Here is a 25,511-nt window from a genome sequence, read left to right as displayed (position 1 = left end):
TTTTTACCTGTGCCAAGGTGGAGGTTATGTTTTTGGCAGCATTAGTCTGTCTGTCTGTCTGTCAGTCTGTCTGTCTGCCTAATAGCAACATAATTCAAAAAGTTATGGATGGATTTTGTTAAAATTTTCAGGAAATCTCTGAAATTGAATAAGGAAAAAGTGATTAGATTGTAGGGGTGATCTGGATCACCGCCTGAAACCATTTTAAAAAGGATTCTTTACTTTGGGGAGGTAGGGATAATTTTGCCAATGGAGCTTCTAACTAAAAAGCAATGCCCAGAATCATTTCCAAAAAAGAAAAAAAAAAATATTACAATTTCTTGGCAGAAATCTGCACTCTGAGTGTTTCTATTTATTTATGTTTAGTCTTATTTTTTTTTTTTTTATTTGTTTTTTATTAACTCTTTAATCTTTTTTTTTTCTTGTTGTTTTCATCTGTGTTTTTAGGTTTATTTGATCTTGTTTTTACTTTTAACTCCAGTGCTTTCCTTATGGGGATCATCCACACCCCACAAGTCTGTGGGGCTTGCCACAGTGATCCTCCTTGTCTGGGTGGCTGGGGACCCTGCACTTCAGCCCTACGGCTGTGGTGTGGACTCCGGCTAGGTGGTCTTTGTGGTGGAGCTCTTTGTAGTCATGAGTGGGCTGGCGTCTGGTGTAAATGGATCGATCCTCAAGATATCGTTTCCTCACAGCAGCATCAAGCATCGAGCCAGATGTTTATTTCTTTTAACATTTTTATACTTACGTTTAGTGAAGAGTAAAAAACGAGGGGTTGCAGTTCATGGGGTAGGAATTGGTGGGGTGGGGAAAGTGTATATGCATTTGTGTGTGTGTGTGTGTCTGTGTGTGCATGCATGATTGTGTGTGAAAGAAACTATAATGAGGTGGGTGTTTTGTGTGTGAAGGCTTGTTTTATTTTAATATGCATAAATTGTTTCCATAATGTAAAACACTTTGTGTTGCTTTCTGCCTGAAATAAGCTTTATAAATAAAACTGACTTGATTTTGTTTTTATTAACTGATTAATAGTTTGGCCATTAGGCTTTTTAATTGAAAGTCATTGAAAAGTCTTCTCACTGCATAATGGACATTAAAGCAGTTAATATTATGGATCTTGGTATTGAACTGACCAAAAATAAAAATATAAAACAAAGCGGAAACTGATCAAGTAAGAATTTAAACTCTAATTAGTTTTAAATTATACAGTTTCTTTCTCAGGAAATCATTAGGAATTTATAGGCGCTGTAAAATAAGGCATTGCTGACCTTGTTGGAGTAATAAAATCTGTTTTAAAGAGTAAGGTAAGCTATAAAAGCTGAATAGAGTACGGGAACAGTAACAGTGAGAAAGCATTCACTGAGAGAGAGGGGGAGAGAGGACATCACTTCTTCTGACACTGCTACAGAGGATTACTACTAATCTGTGTTTGGGTCGCAGCTTGCTTGCAACTTGTTCCCCCATTGGCTGTGATTTAATCTTGATTCCCAACATCCACCAATCAGGAATGTCATTGGCTCCATCTTCCACAGAGGTTTACGGCAGTATTTGTGCATGAGTGCGTCCTATTCATCACCTAAACCTGTCCCTTGATTCTGAGGCCTGTTGGGAGGGAAACCCGTCTGTTTCTGATGGTTCACTTCTCGCAGGGCTCACAATGCTGTATTAGAGCAAGATTAGATGAAGCTAACTGTCTGAATGTGTCTGGGAATTGAAAGTGAGGAAATGCAGAAACCAGGCGTGTTGAGTTTGATTTATTAGAGTTATGACTGTCATATAGAGAAAAGGTGATAGATATATCAATAAAGAGACACAAACAAAATACATGGAAAAAACTACACAGGTAGTTGTAAAGAAGAATTGCTGGTTAAAAATGTCTGGCTCAACACAAAAGGTCATAAAAAACACTTTAAATATAAATGTTGTGTTTAAGTGAAAACCCTGCATTTATATTCTCATCCAAGAATTTGTTTGCGTTATTTTTTACAAGCGATTATTAAAGAAATGGTGAGTCAATGCTCTGCAGCTGCTGGCATTTTCATGCGTGTACTACAGCAGGATAGAGAGAATGAATGAATCAGCCACCCAAAGTTTAATCTTTCAATTTTTTTTTGTGTAAAATTGATTTCAGAGCCATCAGTCAAATTAATATGCTGGTGCTCAGCTGTGGCAACAATACAGTAATGCTTAGTGTGCTGGTGCGGAAGTTCATTCAGCACACACACATACAACATCCTCTTCCTATGTAAATACCTTGGGTTAGCTTTCTCATTTATTTTCAATATTGTTTGTTGATTGGTTGTTTGGTGTGTTGCTTAAGCTTACGTTTTAGCTAAACATATCAAAATTACATCCAGAAGATGGCCATGATACAAGATAACTCAAGTTAATCAGCACTTTTCCTCTGACTTGTCAGTGATTCTGACGTTACAACTGACTAGTATACTGTAGTGTATATGGTCATGTTGTGAATGACTCAATCAGTTGAGTAACCTTTTAGGTGGACAGCGAACAGACACAGATGAATCGATGTAAATGATAGAGTGGTACGATACTACAGTACACCCAAAATGATGAAAGGATTTCTACCACAGTCATCAACATTATTCCCTGTTAACTAATTTGTGTCACATCTGAAACTGGTCCTAGATGGTCATATATAGACAAACACTCCACCAGTTCTCTAAATTGAAGGAGTTCACTGCCAACAACACAAGGAGGAATCAGTGCTGCTAGACAGACTTTTAACACTGAAGGTGCTTTTAGATCAAGAGCTGAGTCCTTTTGCTAAGTGCTTCATGGAGGGAATCCGGATGTTATCTTGAATTATCTTAATTTATCCATTTCATCCTTGTTTTTGTCCAATTTATTTCTTTTTCTGTCTAGCTTTGTCCTTTGTGTGACTGGTCTGGAAATTGTGTCTGCGTGGGTGCTTTCATCCTCTTCCTCACCATGAGGGATATATAACAGAGGGGGGTAGCAGAGGGTGGGGGCTTTCGCTCTGTTGAGAGGATTAGGTAAATAATGAGTAAACGGATGTAGAGCGGAGAAAGTCTCCACCATCAGTGCATGATGGGTTTAGAGACAGTTTTTTCAGTAATTGAAAGGTAAAGAAGCAGATAAACCTTCACAGGTAAAACTCAGTCTGTCTGTGGTTTTCCCCTTCATGTTGGAGGGTGAGGAGGAATGGAGTGTGAGGAAGACCTGCAGCTAAGACCATCTGTCATCTCAATTAGACATCCAAGTGGGAGAGGGAAAGCCGCACACATGAAGAAGCATTCTGCCAGGCAGCTAGATCAGCAGGTACACATAAATACCAAACAGCAAGATATATTTTCATATTTTTGTACATACTTCAGGTTTGGAAAAGGATTTAGAAAGGCTGATCAAGAGAACTCTGCAACCTTCCTTTAATGGATGTTCGGAAATTATTGCAACATAAACTGATTCTTTAGACTAGTGGTAATTACCTTGAATGACCCATTTTTATTGCTGGTTTTGGTTTCAAAAAGGGAGCTGATAGGTCATTCACCTGAACATTTCAGGTATTACATATCGGCTCAAGCATCAAAAGACAAATCAACTGTACTATAGATTAGTTAATGTTTAGACATATGGATTATGTCTAAACATTGTTTATGAAGGAGAGCTGCTAAAAGCAACTGATTGATTAAAACTTTTTATTCCTAAATCAATTTAAAAGAATTGTTTGACTATTCAGAGAAACGTGTTGTCTTCATTCAATTTGTTTAACTATTAGGTGCTGAATTGTGTCTTCCCATAAGTTTCCCATAAGCCACGGAAGTGTGTTTGTCACCCAGCGCTAGCGGCGGATAATGTACCATTTATAGTCAGATTAATTTTTCAAGTCAGAATGAAAATGCATCATATTTACACCTCAGATCAATCTGATCTGAGAAGGATGGCAAAAATCTTCAGATAATCTGAGTAAATGGAAAAAGCAGCAGTTTCTCCCTGGATAGAAGTCATATGTTCTGTATGCATTAAGCTTGTGGGGATATGAGGTGATGTGATGCGTTTCCAAGGAGCAGAAACATGGCAGAAACAAAGCAGAACTAGTTACACTCTTGACTAAAAAACAAATAATCTACCAGTTGAATTTAATCACGTTTTGACACACTTCTGATGGTATGGAGCTCAGATCTTTTGAACCTCAGGAAGAAAAGCTGCTGCAGTGCTGCCTTTAATTGGGTCTCACAATAAACAACAAAAACACCTACTTCACCTTCAGGTTCAAATAACTTTTTCATGAATTTCTTAGACATGCCATTAATTTGATTACATTTGGGTTCAGAGATATTAGTCTCTAGAGTAATATTATATTTAGTTGTTTGTCTGAATACTTTGTTGCATTTCTGTTATTAGTTGTTTAAGAACACAAATGCCTTTTAAATCCAACTTTTAGATAAGAACTGCAGTCTTTAGCAGGCCCTTGTTATTGTTCATGCACCACTGAATGACAGCAGTCTTGTCAGCTGGGCGAGGAGCGTGCTGTGCCAGTGGCGAGTTGATGCTGAGGTTGTATAAGCAGCTGAAAGAAAACAATGTCTTGCACATGCAAAGCACACAAACACGCTTGCAGGCAGTGGTCAGGACACACGCTCTCATGCTGTCACAAGTACTCATTTAACACACAGTTCACACACACCACGCAGGACAAGTTTGTCATCACTCACTGATGTAAGACTGATTTGCATCAAAGCAAACTGTGAGATTTAACAGCAAGAAAGAAATGACTTAAAATTCCATTTTTATCATATTTAGGAATTAATTTATCACATTATAGAACAAATGTGTCAGTAATTAATTGTACTTTTGTTTATTGGTGACACACAAACTTGTAAAGTTATCTTTTGGTGATGTTGCTTTCCTGTCATGGGTTTTATTATAATGTTTAATTTGTGCTTTAATATTTGTATAAATGGAAAGAGAAAAATATTCAAGATTAACTGCATGATTCTGATGTTTTGTTAATAAGATAAAAAATTAATTAATTTTTAAACATTAAATTCGTAGCTTTGGGGATTTGTTGATAAATTTAAATAAATTTTCAAGTTTAACGTTAATCAGACTGATGCTTGGAAGTTTGATCAACATTTGTCATTATTGTCAGGTATTTTGTAATCTAAACCAAGGAGTTTAAGTAACAATCAGAGATTAAGTCATGGAAAATACTGATGTTTAAAGATTTGATGTTTGTTCTGCAATGCGCAAACAGTTATGCATGCAAGTGCCCTTTTTGAGCATTGCACAAATGTCTTGTGGAAATCAACCCCCCTCTTTTAAAAAGTATTGTTAATGAAAGCAAAATGCTTATTTAAGCCCTAAACTGTACCTTGAAAGAAGACAACACAACAGATGCTGAGGCTGAGAACTTCTTTCAAGAATTTCTTTGAATCTTGTGACTGAAAGTTAAAGAAAGCCTGGAGAATCGTTTACCAGTGAGTGACTAGCTGCTGCAGTTTCAAAAGGAAAATGTTTACCGTACTTGCAGGATTGCAAAGAAAAATCCTTTCTGAGTGAAATGTCCTTTTCTAATGATTTCTATTACTTGTGTAGATTTTGGGATTGTAAAACTGCAGGAACTGTGGGAGACTCTTCTGACTTTCAAACAATCTTTCATGGTGGTTTCATCATAAAATGTTTTTTGTTATCCTCAAATGCACATATTTCTTTAAATAGATGTGTGACATGTTCTTTTGTACTTCTTGTACAACACAGTTAGTGTTTCTAAAATGTTTTTTTGTGTTTATGTTTAAGAAAATATCAATTACTTTAACAATATTTAGTACCAACCATGTTATTTAATAATTTTCCTACTTTTTTTAAGTCTCCTTCTTTTCCTAAAGGGGCATGTATCTTTGTTTTTTAGGGATTTCCTTCCTCGTGGCTCTGGCATTGTGACCCGTCGTCCTCTGGTTCTGCAGCTGATGAACTGCCCTACAGGTAAAACATGTAAATTCCTTTAAGGTTTTTTGTTTTCCAACCTAACATTTAAAAATGTATCACCACTCATCCTAAAGGATGGTGCTGATCTTGTAAAAAGGATAATATGAATTTACAGACTTTATATTATACAAATATTATACAAAATTAGTAAAATGTTTGCTGTGAAGTTTTTAAAACAAATGAGGTTTTTGAAGAGACATTTTAAATGATTTTTGTAGCTTTCCTGAGTCATGCATTTACATTTCAAATGGAAGTCATTATGTGCATCAGTTATCATAAAAACTACCTCTAGTAACTACTGAATATACCTCATCTCAAGGCACTGTTACACTGATCTTTAACAGTGCAACCAGCTGCCTCTAGTTTACTACAACTATACCACACACTTCTTCCTTCTTGCTCTTCAGAGACATAAATATTGATTACAGAGCAGAGCTAATCTTTCTTGTTTTTTATTGTAATAATGTAGCTGGATGCACGTGAGACACAGCTGGAGTGTAAACACTCCTCCCGCCCTTTCCCTCAGAGGAAAACCATCCCTCAACATCCTTTCCACTCATTTCTGTAGACTCAGTGGTGACAACATCCTCACGTTACTATAGTTACACATCACTGTTAAATAAGGGTTTACTCAAGAGAGTTTTCACACAGATTAGTCATGGTATGAATCAGAAATTAATTTGCCTTCATCTGGACAGTCATGCTGGATTATTTTCTAAATGAAGCTTTAATTAATTTATTCAACACTTTTTATCGGAGCATTTTAGGTACAATAATATTGCATAATATTTTTTCTTTTAAAATAATGTTATTTAAAACTTTGTGGATTAAAGAACTTGTAATTTGTTAATTTACAAACTATTTGTTTGAAAGTTTTCTCTGGCTTTAACGATTGTGTCAACACATCAGTGTTCATCTAAACTAATTTATGTTTCCATTTTTCTTTAATTAATCTCCATTTTTCTGTCATTTGCAGAATATGCTGAGTTCCTCCACTGTAAGGGCAAAAAGTTCATAGATTTTGATGAGGTCCGGCAGGAGATTGAGGCAGAGACTGACCGGATCACCGGAGCAAATAAGGGCATCTCCCCTGTACCCATTAACCTGCGTGTCTATTCTCCTCATGGTGAGGTCGATGCAGCTCTGTTTCTCCATGTTGATTTTCTTCGGTGTTACCTGCAGATTTGATTTTATTTGTAAATTCTGCATGTTAAGGGTTGTTAGATTATGTACTGCTTAGCTTTTATTAACCAACAGGGCATCTTTCTTTGTGTTTTCACTATTTTTCTGCTGCCGTTCCTCCTCTTAGTGTTGAACCTAACCCTGGTGGACCTGCCTGGAATGACTAAGGTGCCTGTGGGCGATCAACCTACAGACATCGAGTTCCAGATCAAAGACATGTTGATGCAGTTTGTAACCAAGGAGAACTGCCTGATGCTGGCCGTGTCTCCGGCCAACTCAGATCTGGCCAACTCTGACGCTTTAAAGATTGCCAAAGAGGTCGACCCTCAGGGTGAGTGCATGCATACTAGCAAACACGCTTATTTTAAGGCCTATTATAGTAGTCTATTATAGTTAATATTTTCATGGGTGATACACTAACCCTGCTATAAAGATAAAGATTTAACAATTTTCATGTTAGATTTAACTTTACTTTTTAGGATTAGGTGGTTCATATTAATTTATTTTTGATTCATGTGGATCTAGGTATGAGGACCATTGGAGTGATCACCAAGCTGGACCTGATGGATGAGGGTACGGATGCTAAAGACATCCTGGAGAACAAGCTGCTTCCACTCAGGAGGGGTGAGCACACATAAAAGCACATGTATACTTTTTTCCTTGTACCTCAAGGCCAGTGCAGTGAGACATTGTTTCCCTCTTGTGGTAGCAAAGCAGCCGTACTCGAAGCAGGAAAAAAAAAAAAAAAAAAAAAAAAAAAAACTGGAGAAGGATTAGATAGTGGGAGGGAGTGTAATATAGCAGCATAAATAAGAAATCAAAAGACAGTAAAAAATGTAGAGGAGAGGAAGAATTGAAGGGAAACAAGGATATAAAACAGTTGGGAAAAAAATCTTTCATGTATTTTGTGGGTTTTTGTCAGTGCTATGTGCTGATGTGGTGCTTTTCTTTTCCATTTGCACTTGGTTAGACCCCAGGCATGTGCTTTTGAATATTTTCCATGTCCTTTGTTTTTTTAAATGTTTTTTTTCTCTCTATTCAATGCTGTTGTTCAGATTTACAAGGCTGCTGGCTCAAAGTTGTAGTTATAAGGCATCAAACAGCTTTTAACAGAGTGATGCATGAGGAAACTTAACTGAAGGTGAAATTAAATCCTTATGACCTGAAGTCTTCGGGTCATTTCTCCTTTTTCTTTTCCTTTAAGAAAAAAAATAAAAAAAATAAAAAATTGTTTTTTGGTTTTATTTAATTTATCTTTCCTTGCTGTAGCTCATCTCTTAACCCATCATCTATACTATTTCCCCAATCTTGGGTTTTGGACTGAACATTTAACAAACATGCTGAAGGCACTCTTCCTTCTTAGTCTTAACTTTATATGTAGAAAACAAGAGTCCAGAACAATCCAGTGCAGTTTGACAATAATTTATATTATACTTGAGCCAAAATACAAAACTGTTTTCCAGTCTGCTCTCACAAATTTTTAGGAAGTCATAAAAGAAGTTGGACCTGGTTCTGTCACAGTAAATCTCAGTTTTTCTGACTGTATTGTAAAAGTGTGTGGGACTTCTGCCTGTTTTGTCCAGGTTACATCGGGGTGGTGAACAGAAGCCAGAAGGACATAGATGGAAGGAAGGACATTAATGCTGCTATAGCTGCTGAGAGAAAGTTCTTCCTCTCCCACCCTGCGTACAGACACCTGGCTGATCGTATGGGCACACCCTACCTCCAGAAAATCCTTAATCAGGTGTATAAAAGTGCACTTTCATAGAGTTAGCAAAACAGCATAAGTTTGCTGATTTTCTCAACATCCCCTGTGATCTTATAATGATTTTTAATTTGCACAGCAACTGACAAACCACATCAGGGATACCCTGCCTAGCCTGCGGGCCAAGTTGCAGAGTCAACTCCTGTCTATAGAAAAGGAGGTTGAGGAGTATAAAAACTTTAGACCAGATGATCCATCTCGCAAAACCAAGGCTCTCCTCCAGTGAGTAGATAAATGGTTAAATAAGTAGGTATATGGATATATTGGTTGATATGTGCATCTTCACTTCCCTGCAGAATGGTGCAGCAGTTCTCTGTGGACTTTGAGAAGTGTATAGAGGGCTCCGGGGACCAGATCGATACAGCTGAGCTGTCAGGTGGTGCCAGGATCAACCGTATCTTCCATGAACGATTCCCCTTTGAACTGGTCAAGGTATGTGTGAGGAGCTTTTCATCCCTCAATTATCCTTAAAGGAGGTGAAAGATGCTGCCAGGTCATGAAATTTACGCTCACTTTAGGCACTATGGTATTTTTAGTGGTCCAGACTTTTATGAGGCAGAAAAAAACAGTTTGGGTACAGAATATTATAATGAGACAAAGTTGAACCTTTCCTTGTCAGTGCAAAAATATTAACAAGGGTCCCACATGATTAGATTCATTTGCTTTTAGATGTGAATGTTACCATTTGAGGCAAGGTGATTTGATTTGATACAAAATTAGAGCTACAAGCTAATTTATATCTAAGTTACCAGGACAAATCAAAGAACACACTGCTAATAGACAGATGTACAAAACAGATTAAAATAACAATAGAAAAAATATGCAAAGCATATGTAAACCATGAGAAAGAAGAAAAAACAGTGATTCATTAAAACACTTCACAGAAAGATTCTTGGAAACATAAATGATATTTTATAGTTTCTTTTCTATATGTATAAGCATTGCTGTAATTTTTTTTATTTTTGCAGACTTTGGTACAACCAAGTTTAAAAGTGAGATAAAAGGGACTGTGCATCTTCAGAGTGGTGTTGTAACGGTACTTATCCTCAGTCAGTGTATTAACCTCAATTTATAGCAATCATGGGGCCCTTTAAAGAATTTGAGGAAACAGATGAGCATGGAGACCATTAACTTCTTGTTCTGCACTGTTGAATGACTGTTTCTTTCAAAGGACTAATAATGATAATGAAAACTATTATTATTGTTATTACGGGAGAGATTATATATATATATGGTAATACATAAAAGCATTAGTATCTCGCGGTCGCTACTACTAAGTAATTAATTAATAAGACAATTAGAGAAATAAAGAATAAAAATTCTGCATATTAAAATGTTTTAAAATAATTCAGAAAAAGTGATAGAAACACGAAAGCATTTTTGGCATTAAGAAAACCTTGTTTATTTATCATTGTTTTTTGCCCCTTGTAAACTTTTTTTCCCCTTTTCCAAACATCTTCTATGAAGGACTTCACAGATGCTTCTGTGTAACAAACATTTCTTTTGCATCACGTTAATTTTGACTTGTCACATCAGGACAAGTGCTTGGCTAATTGATAACTTGTAGCACAAACAGCAGGATCTTCCACAAGTGGAAGAATACAACCATCATAAATACAACTCTGGATTTCCAGCTTGACATGTTGAACTGTCTGCTGGGAGAAAATATTGACCATGTTCTCCTTACACCTCCTCCTCACTTAAACTTTTCTCCACTTAAGTCACTGCATCCATCTACATTTTACCCCCCCCCCCGCCATCTAAATCCAACGTTGAGTTCAAGCCAAGCCGGATTTTTCTGATTTACCATCTCCATCATCCTGTGTCTCTCAAAGCTTTTTACTTAACTTCTCCTCCTTCCCTCTTACATGGCTTTTTTGCCTCCTCTCTTGCTTTCACTTGCTACCCCTCCCTCCCTTCCTTCCTTTCCCCCTTCTCATCCAGTCCTCTCCTCTGTCCTCTCTCATCCTCCCTTTGAGGATATAAAACTTACAGTCTGTGGCTGAGGCTGCAGAAAAATGCCCGGTGGGCTTCCCATTGAGGGGATGGAGCAGGTTACTTCCTAACCAGAGAATTCACTCAAAACACAGAAAACCTCCACGTGTGTCAGATTCATTAGAGGTCAATTCATCATCATGTTTTGTGTGTTTATAGAACAAGTTTCGGAAGAAAATAACAAACCTGAAGAAAGCAGGGATGAATGTGGCATTGCAGTAAATAAAATGGAACTAGTTGGACAAATATATTAAAAACAGATGTGAGAAGAATTACATCTGACCTCGTATGAAAGTATGAAGGACCATGTATGTGTGGCAGAATGTAATGGCAGTGCTTGCATGTTTAATTTCCTTTTTTCCTTGTTTTTTAGATGGAGTTTGATGAGAAAGAACTCCGCAAGGAAATCAGCTACGCTATCAAGAACATTCATGGCATCAGGCACGTCTACCCCTCAACTTTGCCCTCCCTTCATTCTTCTTTCCCCTGTCCTTACTATCCTTCATTTCTTTGCTGAATTTACAGCTTCTCTAAAACAGATCTAATGATTGAATGCTCTTTTGCAAAAGTCAAAAATACATGTATGTCCTCCATGTGCTAATACTTTTTCGTACATCCATACTTCTATGTGATCTGTTCATCAGTCTGCTGGGTGGCCTTATGCACTTTTAACCTCACGTGTGTTTAAGCTCACGGTTCTAGCCCTCTCATCCTGTTTGCATATGAATTATGTGTGTTTTTTAACAATATATTATCTGATAAGGCAAAAACATCAGAAGAAAAACAAAAAAGTAGATTTATGTTTGTTGCTAAAGGCGTGTTTATTTAATAATAGGTTAAAGAAAGCCTTATGGAATTGTAAATTTAGACTAAATGAGTCATTAGACAGTTGCTACTGGTGATGTTTAAAAAATCTTCAGTATATGCAGTTAATTGGAATTAGAAAGAACGGCATTCAACTTCTGCACCTGTGCAAAATGGTCAGTTTAGAGCAAGCACAAACACTTCTTCTAAATGTTGTGCAGCCCTCATTACTACATCTGTAATTGTCCTACTATTTGAAGTCAAAATGCTGCTCTTAAAGGGTCTATAATGTAACATTTACTGCAGTCCAAGCAGCATTTTTCTATAGGGGTATTCCACATGTTGACTTTGATGATGATGAAATATCAGCATATTTCAAAGCCTTACCCAGAGGTTTGTGAGAAAGTTCCATACTAACTATACAAATGCTGTTCTGATATAAAATTTTCTCTTAAGCGTATATTTAGTGTTGTCAGGCAATTTCGAGAGAAATGTAGCTGTATATTGCACAGATGAAATAACCATAACATTACAATATACTTTATTGTCCACATGGAGAAGCTTGTTTTGAACACAAGTGCTGTATAGCCTTCTCTTGACTGGTACTTAATTACCAGTATGTTGTGTTATTATGACTTTTTCCTCTGCAAGGCTGGAAAATGTACACCAAATTTGACATGATTTTAAGTAATGGAAGCACAAATTAGCATATTATATTGCCGGTTTTCCAAAACAGTTGATTTGAGTTAAGGAAACATTAATTCTGGAGCACAAACTTTGTTACAGTGGGCTCACAGGTTACAGAAGACAGAACTGGTGGTAACAGAAAACTAATACAGCTTTTAGTACTTTTAGTATGTGGAGCGGCCATCTTGGATTTTCTGTTGGACCGTTGGATGGAGATGTTGAAAAAAGATGTACACAGTCAAAAAACATTGATTTCTCCATGGGCATGAATTAAATCCATTAAATTGTATGTTTCAAATTCAATTGCACCTCCTGTCTACAGTAATGAACACATGAGGAGATAATACATAGAGCAAAATTCTTCCGTCAATCTCATTCCTTTTTGCTGTCACAATTTCAGAATTTGTGTTTGTTTATGTTTTGGGGGTTGGGTAGAGCTCAGAAATCGAGGATGGATCTTCACAATTAACGCTTTTCTCCCCACCCAACCCTCCTTCTGTCTTTCTTTCTCTCCACCACCTCTCTCCTCTTTTGGCCCTGTGGCTCATTCTCTCTGTGTTGGGCAGAACTGGCCTCTTCACCCCGGACATGGCCTTTGAGACCATTGTGAAAAGGCAGATTGGGAAGATTAAAGAGCCTTGCACCAAATGTGTGGACATGGTCATTACTGAGCTAGTCAATACGGTTAGGCAGTGTACCAAGAAGGTAAAAATAAATAAATAAAAAGTCAACGATGGTTAGCACTTGTTATGTTTTTGCTTTCAACCCTCGTCCACAAAAGTCCCTCAGCTGTTTATTCCCCTACTACTGTAACTGCCTGGCTCTCTCCAGCCCCTGTTGTTGGACAGCGAGGGGACACCTGGAGTGGGAGGGTGGTCGGTTTACCTGCCTGCCTGTTGTACCGCTTTGGATGGATTTTGCTGGACAGGCTGGCTGTGATTGATAGTTATGCTGAAGACATCTTATCTGGAAGCTGAATGAATATCAGAATATAGTTGCTGATGAAAGATAAAACATATGAGCATTCACAGTTTCTAACCTAACTACTTTAAAGTGTGGTAGTCCAATTTCTGCTTAATAAGTGAAGCCAATAAAAGAGGAAAGTTCCTCTGTTTATTAAGACAGACATGTATACTGAAAATGATTTATTCATCATTTAAAATACCTGGCAACTGTATTGGATGACATCAGTTTCCAGACTCTTGTGTGTGAGATTGCAGCAGTGCACCTGCAGCCATGACAGTTACAGCTCAACGGCTATTCAGTGTACCTCCGGGGGTTACTGATTTGTAATTGGGGCCAAAAGAAGGAGCAGTAGTCTTTATCCAAATGGATCCACTGTTACCAAATGATTTCTACAGCGTCTGGCCTGCAGCAGCATGGAGGCCTTGGAGAGTAAATGTTATGATTAGGCTCTCACTGGAAGTCAGAGAAGAGGAGGGATGGGTGGAGAGAGGGTCAACACCAGGAGAGATCAGGGGGGTCTTGGCTGAATGTCAAGGTGCACAGCTGCAGGCTCGTTGCTTTGAGATTTTGGCTGGCGGAGTCGTGCAGGGTGGGGGAATCTCTCTATTTCTCACTATTCCTCTTGTCTTCTATTTTTTTTTCGCTCTTTCCTCGTAGAGAGAAACTCCAGCTCTGCCCTGTTTTAGAATGGCTTCAGGGGAAACCAAACGTCTCACTTGCATTTTCTTCCTTCTGTGCTGTTTATCCTTCCAACCCCCCACACCTCTTCTTGTCCTTTTCATTTTCAATCTGTTGTCTCTTCTGTTCCATCTTTAATTTTTTCTTTACTCCTCCTTTTTTCTATTTGTTTTTATTCATTTTGTTTTATTTGTTTTCTGATTTACTCTTCGTCCGTTTGTTCTTTATTTCCCCTTACAACTTATTTCTCCTTCTTCATTTCGCACTTTCACGACTCTCGTTTCCTTGTCAATTTCTTTTCTTTTTTGTTTTATTTTTACTCCTCTCTTTCGTGCCACCTGCTTATCCCAACAGGACGGGGCTATTTACCCCTGACCTGGCCTTTGAGGCCATAGTGAAAAAGCAGATCCAAAAGCTGAAGGAACCCACACTGAAGTGTATAGATATGGTAGTGAGTGAACTCACCTTCACCATACAGAAGTGTAGTCAAAAGGTAAACTAAAGAAGAAAAAAAAATCAGTTCATTTTCATTATCTTTGTTAACATCACAGGTATGGGTAGACTGATGGCTTGAGATGGTTTTATTCTGTGTTGTATTAATCACATATGCTGGCTGTAACTGCTCTGTATTTATGCAAAATTATTGACAATGTTTGCAGTAAGTATAAACTACCCTCAAGGCTTATAATTCTATGACTTTTATGTACTTTAAAAAAAGAATGCAAATTCAAATTTTTACATTAATCTTATATAAGAACTGCACCAAAAAAGCATTTTATTTTTTAAATATTTTGTTTTAGGAAACGCTTTAAAATAAACTAATTATGTATTTTTCTTTTTTTCTTGTTATGTCCCTTATAAAAAAAAGAAAAAGAGAGAAAAATACAGCTGAGGCTCCTGCAAATTTAAATATTCCTGAATGTTATTAATCAAAATTCTGGAAAAAATTTCATTTTTATTTGATGGTTGAACCAGAACAAACTAAAAGCACTCAGAGAGCATAGACCTCCAGCATGTCATTGTCATTTTTATTTTTGTCCTAATGATTGTGGGCATTATTTTTTTAGTTAGAAGCTCTTATGTCAAAATTATCCCTATCTCCTCATAGGTAGGCACAAATCTACATCACAACCTGATGGTTATGTGACCATGAACAGCTTGCTGATGAAACCAAATCCTGCATCATACTATCCAGTTACACAGGTGTACCATTAGCATTTACACGCTTGATTGCTGCTAGCAAGTTATCACATACCGTGTTGAAGTGTGGAAGTTCTCATATTTTTACGTTTTCTTAATCAGTTTTTGATAGAAATTTTTCCATAATTTCATACAGTTAAACTGAGTTAAACTCAGAGTCAAGGCTAGAAAAAGGCAAAGCTAGTGGCAGTAGGACTGAATGAATGCTCTCATGTCTGTCCGCCGTCACATTGTGAAGAAACTGCTAACAAGAAACAGTGAGAACTTCACAAAAACCACCAACAAACTTTTGTTATTGTTACTGTAACCAGCAATTTCATGGTATTTTTGGCAACTATACAAAAACAACCATACATTTTAAACAGTTTTATCATAATAAATGTTTACTCACCAGTCAAAACGGGTTACCATCAGCATTCATACGCTTGATAGCCGCTAGCAGGTTATCACATCTTTCTGGGCTTTTGTGTTCTTCGGGTAGTCCAAAGAACAATCTCTTGTTTTCCTTGGAACAACTATGTTTATTGCAGCCAACCACAACACAACATTTTGGCATATTTAAAGAAAACTTTACGAAAAAGAAAATAAAATTCAAGGAACGCTGAAAATCCGCAGGTGTTAAGCTTTAACAACCATTTGGTTTTATCGGCAAAAATCTGGATGTAACAAAGTTCTTCAATCTTCCCAGATGTTTGCGCCTGTCGTGCACCTGTAAATATTTCCTTTAAAAAAATATCATAGATCCAGGAGTTGATCCGGATCACCCCCAAAATCTAATCACTTGTAATCAAAATCTGTCCCTTACTTTGCGAGTTGTGTTATTAACAGAAAAACAGACAAACCATTGAAACTGAAAACATGACTTCTGCAATGGCGGAGGTAATAAAAATCAGGAATCATCTATATTTTCATCCTAAGATTTTATTGTGCCTCAGCCAAAACCCCAGATGTCACCATTATTGTGATACTGAAGTAAAATCTGTGGGACCACTACAACTGATAAGCTTTATTTTCTGGTAACCAGGAATATCAAAAAAATCTACTTAAGATGTTCAAGACTGAACTAAAGTGTTAGGCTGATAAAACAAATCAGTAGCTTATGGTTATACGGAATTATTATGTGTAAGATTAATTTATTTAAAAAGAAATGTTCATGTTAAAAGACTGGATAACTTGATTAAAAAAAAAGAAATCCTGTTCATTAAATTCATATTAAAAAAAGTAAATAAAAGATTTGAGCCAGCAAATATCAGTCTACCCTTACTCCATGTAATCTGCATTTTTAATTAGACTTCTTTTGTCATTTTTATCCTGTCAGCTATCGACCTTACACTGGCAATTTATAAAACTGCATGTTAGATAATTTTCTTTCATATTTTATTTCATGATGTTTGAAATTTGATTTAATTTAATCTAAATCATACAACCCTGTTTCCAGAAAATGTCAGGATGCTGTGTAAACTATAAATGAACACAAATGCGCTTGTTCACAAATAATTTTAATCCATATTTAAAATAGTAGTTGTTTTAAAAAGTACAAAAAAAAATAATTATGAGCTGCAAGGAAGACGATTTATTTTTTGTATGAATTAAATGCATACTCATATTAAAATAAATTCCGACACTGTTTATTTAAAAAGTTCATTTAGTATTTTGGTATTTCGAGGATGTTTGTGGCTTTCTTTTTCATTTGCCCAAATAAATTCTAGAAATCTAGAGTCCTTCATGAAGCGATGTGCAGGCTGGGATCTGGCATTGCTCTACAAAAGTCTGCATGGACCCCAAAACTCATGCATGTGTATTGTTTAGTATTAAATCAGAAATAGGTGACAAATGCGGATGTGGCTTGAAAATTTTAATCGGTACAGGTGCACTATTAGGTCTTACTGGTTTTTGACAATATTTTTTCAAGCTGGCAAGGCCCTCTTTAATGGTGCTTTTATGAATGTGCAAGGTATCTGAGGCATAGTCACATGGCCTTGTTGTGCTGTTTTGAATTGTCAGTTTATGAGAAACTGGTGTAGTTATCAGATTGACTCCCGATAAGTTTGGGGTCCCAAGTTTAAGGTGTAATGCTCTCTTGCAGTCTTTGCTATTAGTTACCACCATATGTATGGTCCTTCATAGAGCTCTATGTACTCATTCAACTGGAGTAACGGTCTTTGTTAGTAACCAGTTCATTGATTACAAGCCTAAAAGATAAAAGGGAGAAAATATGTTCTGTTTTGAGTTAAATAGAGAATTGAAATTATTTGCAAATCATTGCACAGTTGTGATTATTTTTCACAGTTTCTCAGCTGTTTTGGAAACAGGATTGTATTTTTCTGTCTTTGTCAATTAAAGATACTGGGGTGACTGTGCAGTTCCACTCACTGACTAACTGACGCTCAGAGCGTCTTTTTTTCTCTTTTCCTTTCTCTTTCATCTTCTCCATCTTGTCATCCTCTAAACCTTTGAACTGACTGCTTCTTTTGCAAAAGTGTGACCTCCTTTGGATTTCTCTGTTCTATCAAACTTTTATCTTGATTTCACTTTCAGAGACAAAACGGTAGTTAAAGAAAATGTAATCTAATACAATGTGTTGGGAAAATCCACAAAGGGGTCAGTTTGAAGCATTCCTTCCTGTCTCCCATCCAACCCTTCCTCCCCTTCCTGCCTCTTTGCATTGCATGTTAGTCTGCATCACTGTGAGCACCTCTGACTGATGCCCATTCCTAACAATTTTTCTTATGTTTTTTGCCCTGTAAGTGATGTTTTTGTGTCTTTTTTTGACACTGAAAACTTCTACAGATTCTGACAGCCTCTGTCAGTCTTCAAGTTGCAATGCATCTTTGTAGTCAAACAAATTGTTTTCCCTTTCTGTGCCTTTTTTTCCAGAATACATCCACATTTTTATTGGTTTTGTTTTCATGGTTTTCAAAACTGTCCATTACAGCTGTGACTTTACAAGCTTTTAAAACCATGAAAGGCTTCTCATCAGATCAGTTTCTGTTAGTAATGGGACCATGGTGACATTGTTAGTTACAGCTGCCATCAGAATGAAGTTGAGTTGTTTTTATTTGTACAATCGAATATCACATATCACAAGTTGACCACCAGTGACTTTGCAATCTGTACTGCAGCACAGCATCCTCTCTTTTTACACCTCCAGTTTAGACAACAGACTTTTGGGCAGCTGGTTTTATGAGTCTTTCTACGTTGCTCAAGCTAAATTCCATGTGGAACCATTGTCTCTCTTGCACAAAACTGCGACATGTGTAGAAGTGAAAAGCGTGACAGACCTGCCTTGCAGAATGGTCACTCATCTGTTTCAGACTCTTACGTGCTGACAGTGCAAGTTTTAATGCCAGTAGTTTGACCCACATCTATCTGAACATTCTGAGCCATTCTTTTCCAGCATCTACTCTTGTCATCTGCTCTGTAATTGGACCCAGGAAGCAGTAAATCAACTAGCAAACCAGAAGGAGGCCTATTGATAGCCACCCCCCACCAACCCATTCAGAGGACATGAAAGATGCATTGTAACTTGCATAGAAACAGCATACATTTCTCTTTCTTTGCACTGTAATTTTGGTTTTGATTCTTCTTCTTTCTTCACACTTTGGCAAGTGTATTTTTTTGTCACATTGGAGGCCCACCAATGTCTGCATTTGTGGGTTTGCAATGAGCTCATGGAAAAAGAGTCCACAGTGTGCTGGGAAAAGACAGCTTTTCTGGCAGGAACATTGTTTATTCTTTGTTTGTGTGGTCATATCACAGACTTTGCACTATTCTTTTGCATTTGTTCTATATTAGCAACAATTATGCATTTTGTACATAAAACCTAATCTAGCACAAATCCACCCCACTGGTCAGGGTGTGCAGGATTAGAGCTGAGTCTGGGATAAACCCAGACCCCCTAAGATCTCACCATGTTTAACTGTGTTTGGTTGTATTAGTGGAACTGTGTGTTGTGGTTTGGTGAGATGAGTGATTTTGTGGTTTACTGAAGCTTGTATGTTGATGTCTGACATGCTTGTGTGTATGAGTGTGTTTTTATATTTGCTACCTACCTACTGTTTTCTGTTCTCACAGTTAGCTCAGTATCCCATGCTGAGAGAGGAGATGGAGAGAATTGTCACTCAACACATCAGAGACAGAGAAAACCGCACCAAAGATCAGGTAATGCACAAAAACCTCACACGTACAGGCGGATGAAAAGTGAGCGATTCTTGTGTGTTATAAAAGGAATCTAGTTTGTGAAGAGTAACAATAAATAGTCATTATTTTATTAGTCTTTAACCCTTAATGCATCCTCTACCATTTGGTAGAACACTTTTTTCAGTGACTATAATAAATCTTGAGAATTTGTGGAAGTAAACCTGTCTAAGTCACCTTTATCACTTTGTTTTGGTTTGTAATACCAAAAGTTTTGTCCCATTACTGTTTTGAAATGTGATCATTTAACTATTGTTACTCTATTATTGACTGTTTTCTTAACCAGTTGTTAAAACACATAGATTTATTATTATTACTATTCCCCAAAGGACAAGCTTTTTCTTATTGCAAACATTATTTATTACTTTTTTTATTAATTATTTTTTATTTTTATTTTTAAAGTCCAGCTCCAGCAATCTTAAATTCTCTAAAAAAAATTATTTATATTTCTCAAAACTGTGCATTTAAAAGTTTTTGACTTCCCAACATTACAAGATTCAAGAGGTTTACTTGTCCGATGCTCTATATATGTAAAATATGCTGTGAAATGTTTAACTGAGTCACAAGAATATAATGAAAGAATAGCTAAGTAACAAAATAAGTAATAATAAAAAATGTTCAAATTAAGAGTAAAAATGAGGCAAAATAAAAGTTCAACAGAAGTATTTACAGAATGTACAAAAGGATTTGTGTGTTAAATAAAAACTTAAACAGTAAAGGTGACATTGTGCAAGACTTTAGTTAGTTAATGAAAGTGAATATTCTGAACATATGGCAAGTACAGTGGTGTGTCGACAGGGCTATTTTAGTTTTTGGGGCATGGCCTGGTTGAGGAGTCTTATGAAGTGAGAGTAAAACCTTCTGAGGAATCTACTTTTCCACCCACCAGCAGAGGGTAGTCAGCTGGTATCTCAGTAGTTAGCGGCTAGCTCTCTGTCCTTTGAGCAAGATGAGCTGCCGCTAACCCTAAGCTTACGTCTCCTTGTATTATGCTAGTTTCTTAATTTATTCGATTCTTACAATGCTAGCAAAATGGTTGCACAGCCACATCCCGTCATTAGTCAGGATTAGTTCCTCTACTTTTGTATCCAGATCATTTGGACTACCTATCCTCACCGTTCTGAGACTGTAAGTGGTATTCTACAGATAAACTAGAAACACCTCATCATGTTATAATTCATGGTTCTAGCCAGGAGGCAACGACTATTTGTAGGTGAATTTAACATTTATTTTAAGAACAAACACAAATCACTGTTAAAGCAGAATGATCCAGAAACACAAATTAAACTAAGAATAAACTAAAATCAAACAAAGGGACCGAATGGATGGATGGATGGACTGAAAAACTAATGTCTGAAGCAACAAACAAAACAAAAGTTACAAATCAGTGACAAGCAATAACCTGACAAGGAATAAAGGAACACCCTCTGTTCAGGTGTTGCTGCTGATAGACATCGAGTTGTCCTACATGAACACCAATCATGAAGATTTCATAGGATTTGCCAAGTGAGTTTTTGTATACCGAATATTTTACTGAATCTGATCATTAAACTGGTAGCTGAAAATCTTCTAATGTGCCTTGTTCAGCGCTCAGCAGAGGATCAACCAAATAAGCAAGAAGAAGGCAGCTGGCAATCAGGTACTCCACATACAGACATCTCCACCATTTACTGTCACTGTTTTTCCATGTTGTAGCACAGATCCGTCATTCCCTTCAGGATTCTTTAAGCTGCAGGAATGAGATGAGACCGAATTTGTTTTGTCTGTCAGCCAGTAACCAGGCGTCTTAATGTCATTTCCCCCCAATGGTTTTATTTTAATCAGCACGTTGAATCACTGTTTTTGCTAAATGTTATACTTTATTTGTTGTTTACAATAATGGTCCAGATGCTACACAGTGCAGCCCTACAGTAGATGTTGCACACTAACGGAATTTTGTGTGATTGTGGAGTAAATTTGCCTTTTGTTGAAAACCACAGTTGTTCCAGCACAAAGGAAAAATGTTGCAAAATGTCCTGTGGTTTACAGTTTAAAGAAAAAGTTTCAAAATAAACACAATGAAGAGCTAGAACAGAAAGCATGGGAATTTCGTCACTCATAAAAGTGCATATAAATACTGCAAAGGTTTTTATTTAGAAGATTTACACTCAGAGTCTAACTTCCATCAAAATTCGATCCAAAACTGTTTTTGTCGTCAGTAGCCATATTTGAACCACGTAAGCTTGGTGACTGCACATTTCTGACACAAAAACATCTCTTGCATGATTTATACTCTTCTCTAAATGCCTTTTTTTTTAGCTCTTTTTTCTTCTATGTCTACACATTTGAATTTCCCTCTTTAATCTTAATCTGTGAAGCTCCTGTAGTCTAATTTTCTTTCTTTTTTTTCTTCTGAGTGCTTTCTCTTTTTGCTCTGTTTCCTCTCTCCCACCTCCTCTTTGTGGCTTTTCTACTCCAGGATGAAATCATGGTGAGTAGTAGGTGTGCGCTTAAAAGTATGTATGCGATTCTCTGCATGTAGGCTTCCATGCACATGAGCTCATATTTTTACACAGGTACAGATTTCTCAATACTTTCATGAATTTTGGAGCTATAACTGATAGTGGATATATTGTGTTTTACGTTTGTGTGTGATAAAAAGTTTCAGAACTGCTACTAAATGGCAGGCGGCTGTAGAGAGAGATGCTTGGCTGCTACCCTTTCCATGTCAACCCTCCAGACACACACACACATATGTTAATACACACCACAAGACAGTATAAGTACTGTACAATGCAGTTCTACAGAATCCAGCCTGAAGAGAACTTTAAAGAATAAAAATGGGATACTTTCCAGATTATGTAATGATCTTAAGTCAGTGTGACTTGCATATTTCAGTCATGTAGAAAGGTTTGTTTTGGATATTCTCTTTATGGCTCAGTGTACTCTGGCAAGGAAAAGATGCCCTTCAGCTGCAGCTTGAACTAGATAAAGATAAAGCCACTCAACTACACCTAAATCTCATAAAGAGGGAGAGTTAGGACTGAGGGAAATACAATCAAAGTGTTTTTCATAAAGACATCTATCAACTCTAACAGATCAGACTCATATTTCCTTCTGCTTTCCTGAAATTCATGAAAATTCACAAAGAGACAGAAGACCAGCACTGTGGCACACATATGGTTCCTCTATAGCTGTCAGTTGTCATAACAACCACACAGATTAGGGTCATAGGTTAGAGGCACATTGTAAACAAAGTGGTGAACTTCATTTCCTGTTTATAGATGAATGTTTTTGGCCCTTTAAGACCCCACCACTTCTGTTATTCTCATTCAACACCTTTGCACTGAAGCAAAAAACACAATCAGCATTTAAAACTATGCGCTGATCAGAAGGACACTTCAAACCAGCATTTCTCCTCAACCGGTCCTTTTTAAATATCTGCATTTGTTATGTGTGTTGAGCCAAAATTTGAGTCCCAAACTTTCTAATAAAGCTAAATTTATCACGATGTTGTTTTAGAAAATAACTTTACACCATCTTACAAACAGATTGAACTAAACGTCAGTGAAACCTCCTCACTTTAAGACTGTACAACATCTCTATTGAAGAGCACATATAGTACAATATGATACAGTGAAGCTCTTGCATCTCAGTGCATGAACTCAAAAAGATTTTCAATGGGCCAGACTTGTAGCCCCCTTACTTCCCTCATCCCCACCCTGCTTGCTGTCCCTTCGCTGCAGTCTCAGCAGCTGGCTATAAACCTGCTGGAGGATGAGCAATTTTGTGTTTTTGGCCTTTACTAAATGCCCTGCGATGGCGTAGCTTTGTAATATTCTCTCCACATTCTCATTCAGCCGGAGAGAGGAGTTAACGATCGGTTCAAGGTAAATAACCTGCACCACAGTACATTTTATATGTGTCTGTAGTGTTTGCAAAGAGGAAAGAATGGGGTACAAAACATGATTAAAATGTAGTGTGAGGAGTGTGTTTAGTCATGTAGGTGAGAGTTTTTGTGGCAGGTGCTTCTTCACTAAAAGCAGTTTTATTACACTTTTACTATCTAGGTGCTTAGGAAGTAGTTAGAGATTTATACGTCAATGTTTGGGGAGTTTGGATTTTGGGGAGTAAAAGGTGGGACTTTTGTACCCAGGTACATTATTCATAACCCTATTTTTTTCTGTCTGTGTTTATCAGGTTATCAGGAAGGGGTGGCTGACCATCAACAACATCGGCATCATGAAGGGAGGAGCCAAGGAGTACTGGTTTGTCCTCACCGCTGAGTCTTTGTCCTGGTACAAGGATGATGAGGTGAGCATCACTCAAACACACCAGAAGGATATATTGTGCCCAAATCTAATTCTGTTTGCACACTTTATGGCATTTTCCTAGATTTCCATATTGCATGCTCAGCTGTAGGTCTGATGTTTTGAATGTGTCTGCCAGTCAGATCTTTTAAAGCATTGGTCTGCTGCTCTGTGGTGCTGTGGCGTTAACTGACTTTGTCCTTTCTTGAGAAAAAAAAAAAAAAAACTGCAGCGTTTCCCATTGGAGAGTCTTAGCAACAGCTTTGTTTGCAATGCTTTTTCGCATCACAGTTTGAGCATTTCAGATGCAGAATGTATTGCTTGTTCAGTTTAGTCAGTCTGGTTCACATATATCTAATAACTAGGTCACTGACCTAGTCCCAGAACTCCTGCAGTCCATTTTCACTCCTTGTCTTCTGATTTATGAAAAGTTGTCTGAAGTATTGTTGTACCATTTGTTTTTTAACTGCTGAACCTCTTGTTATCCTTGGTTAAAGTCCTTTGACTGCTTTATGACCTTGCTTCATTTTATATGTAGGAGTACCCAAACTTTTTCATGCAACCATAGATTTTTTGCAAATACAGGATTTTGAATAATGCTGTTACACTTAAATGTTAGCCTACAGCCTGCATTTTTACTCTGCCTCACCCATGCAACCTCCTTTCACTTTAATAATGTTTCCCAACAAATGACAAAACCAGAACTATTTCACTGAGATGTGACTGTTTATTCTCAGACTTCCTTTTCACTTTCTGCTTCAAAATTAATTCCAGCTCACCCCACTGGCAAATATAACCGTCAGTCAAGTTTGGTGGTTGTCTTCTGCACACTGAAATGATTTGACCCGCTCCGTTACTGGACTAACTGGTCAAAGTGGTGTCCCATGATGCTTTGCAGAACTATTAGGAGTTAGCCACAGTCTCACTGTCTCCAGGCCTTAGCCGCAGCCGCTATGCTTACTGACATCAGGCTGAGTGTGTGTGTATATGTGCATGTATTTGTGTGTATAGTTGAGAAGGCACTTTAGAAAAAGTCAAGACCCCCCTGCATGTCAGACACCGAAGCTGGCACACACATGTGCATACCAGAGCCCCCCTGCCCTGTTCCCAATTACACACACATACACACTCATACTCACAAGCTGCTTCTAATAAACTTACTTTATTTCAAAGAAGGGGCACAGAACAAGAGAGGAACTGGAGTGCAATGGAGAAGAGGGGTGGCGGCAGGAGTGTCTTTTGTTAACTGGTTAGCTGCAGGAGTAACAAGGTCCATGTGAAGGGAGAGAAAGTACGGAGAAAAGGTAGCAAAAAGGGAGGAGGTGAAAGGTGTGTTAGGGCTTGGATAGATTTTAATCACACTTTCCCATCTTCTAGCTCTCCTCTTTCCCTTCACATCCTCAGTCCTAACAATAGTAAGAAACACGTCAGTATGCCTCCAGTTTTTTTTTCTTTTTTTATGTCTCAGTCTTTCCTTGTCATCCTTTCCCTCTCCTGTCCCCTCCCTCCATCTTTCCCTCTCTTCTTGTAGTATATATTTGTTTAAGCATGAAACTGCAAGGGCGCTTGGAGACCAAAAACCAACACTCTGCGCTGGTGTTACAGCTCAGCGCCGAGGCTGGAGGGCACTGCAGCACTGCCTACGCTTCAAAAGGGGGAAAAAAAGAACCTTTCCATTATGTTTTCTATCCAAGCTCAACATTTTACATAGGCCCCTCAACCTCACACACACTAGAGGCTGGAGTACTCCTGAGGGCTCATACCATGGACCTGAGTGG

General features: G+C 37.5%; 1 protein-coding gene across 9 annotated transcripts in view; it reads left to right on the top strand.

Annotated features, from left to right (window-relative positions):
- Positions 1–25,511, top strand: part of dnm1a (dynamin 1a) — a 50,573-nt gene that overhangs the window by 5,502 nt on the left and 19,560 nt on the right. For 4 of the 9 annotated variants that reach the window (XM_041970513.1, XM_041970510.1, XM_041970508.1 and 1 more), the window contains exons 2-15: positions 5,894–5,967; positions 6,947–7,096; positions 7,280–7,483; positions 7,678–7,776; positions 8,736–8,896; positions 8,997–9,139; positions 9,214–9,349; positions 11,286–11,353; positions 12,970–13,108; positions 19,322–19,408; positions 20,880–20,950; positions 21,032–21,083; positions 21,903–21,914; positions 23,624–23,737. In XM_041970513.1, coding sequence (XP_041826447.1) covers positions 5,894–5,967; positions 6,947–7,096; positions 7,280–7,483; positions 7,678–7,776; positions 8,736–8,896; positions 8,997–9,139; positions 9,214–9,349; positions 11,286–11,353; positions 12,970–13,108; positions 19,322–19,408; positions 20,880–20,950; positions 21,032–21,083; positions 21,903–21,914; positions 23,624–23,737 — 1,510 coding nt within the window. Of the gene's footprint in view, positions 1–5,893; positions 5,968–6,946; positions 7,097–7,279; positions 7,484–7,677; positions 7,777–8,735; positions 8,897–8,996; positions 9,140–9,213; positions 9,350–11,285; positions 11,354–12,969; positions 13,109–14,401; positions 14,541–19,321; positions 19,409–20,879; positions 20,951–21,031; positions 21,084–21,902; positions 21,915–23,283; positions 23,314–23,623; positions 23,738–25,511 lie in introns of all 9 variants that reach the window. The other 5 variants (XM_041970507.1, XM_041970514.1, XM_041970511.1 and 2 more) reach the window with 3 other exon arrangements.

This window comes from Melanotaenia boesemani, chromosome 19 (genome assembly GCF_017639745.1).
Source record: "Melanotaenia boesemani isolate fMelBoe1 chromosome 19, fMelBoe1.pri, whole genome shotgun sequence".
Classification (NCBI taxonomy): domain Eukaryota; kingdom Metazoa; phylum Chordata; class Actinopteri; order Atheriniformes; family Melanotaeniidae; genus Melanotaenia; species Melanotaenia boesemani.
Note: the sequence above shows the minus strand (reverse complement) of the source record. Positions and strands in the feature narration are given on the sequence as shown.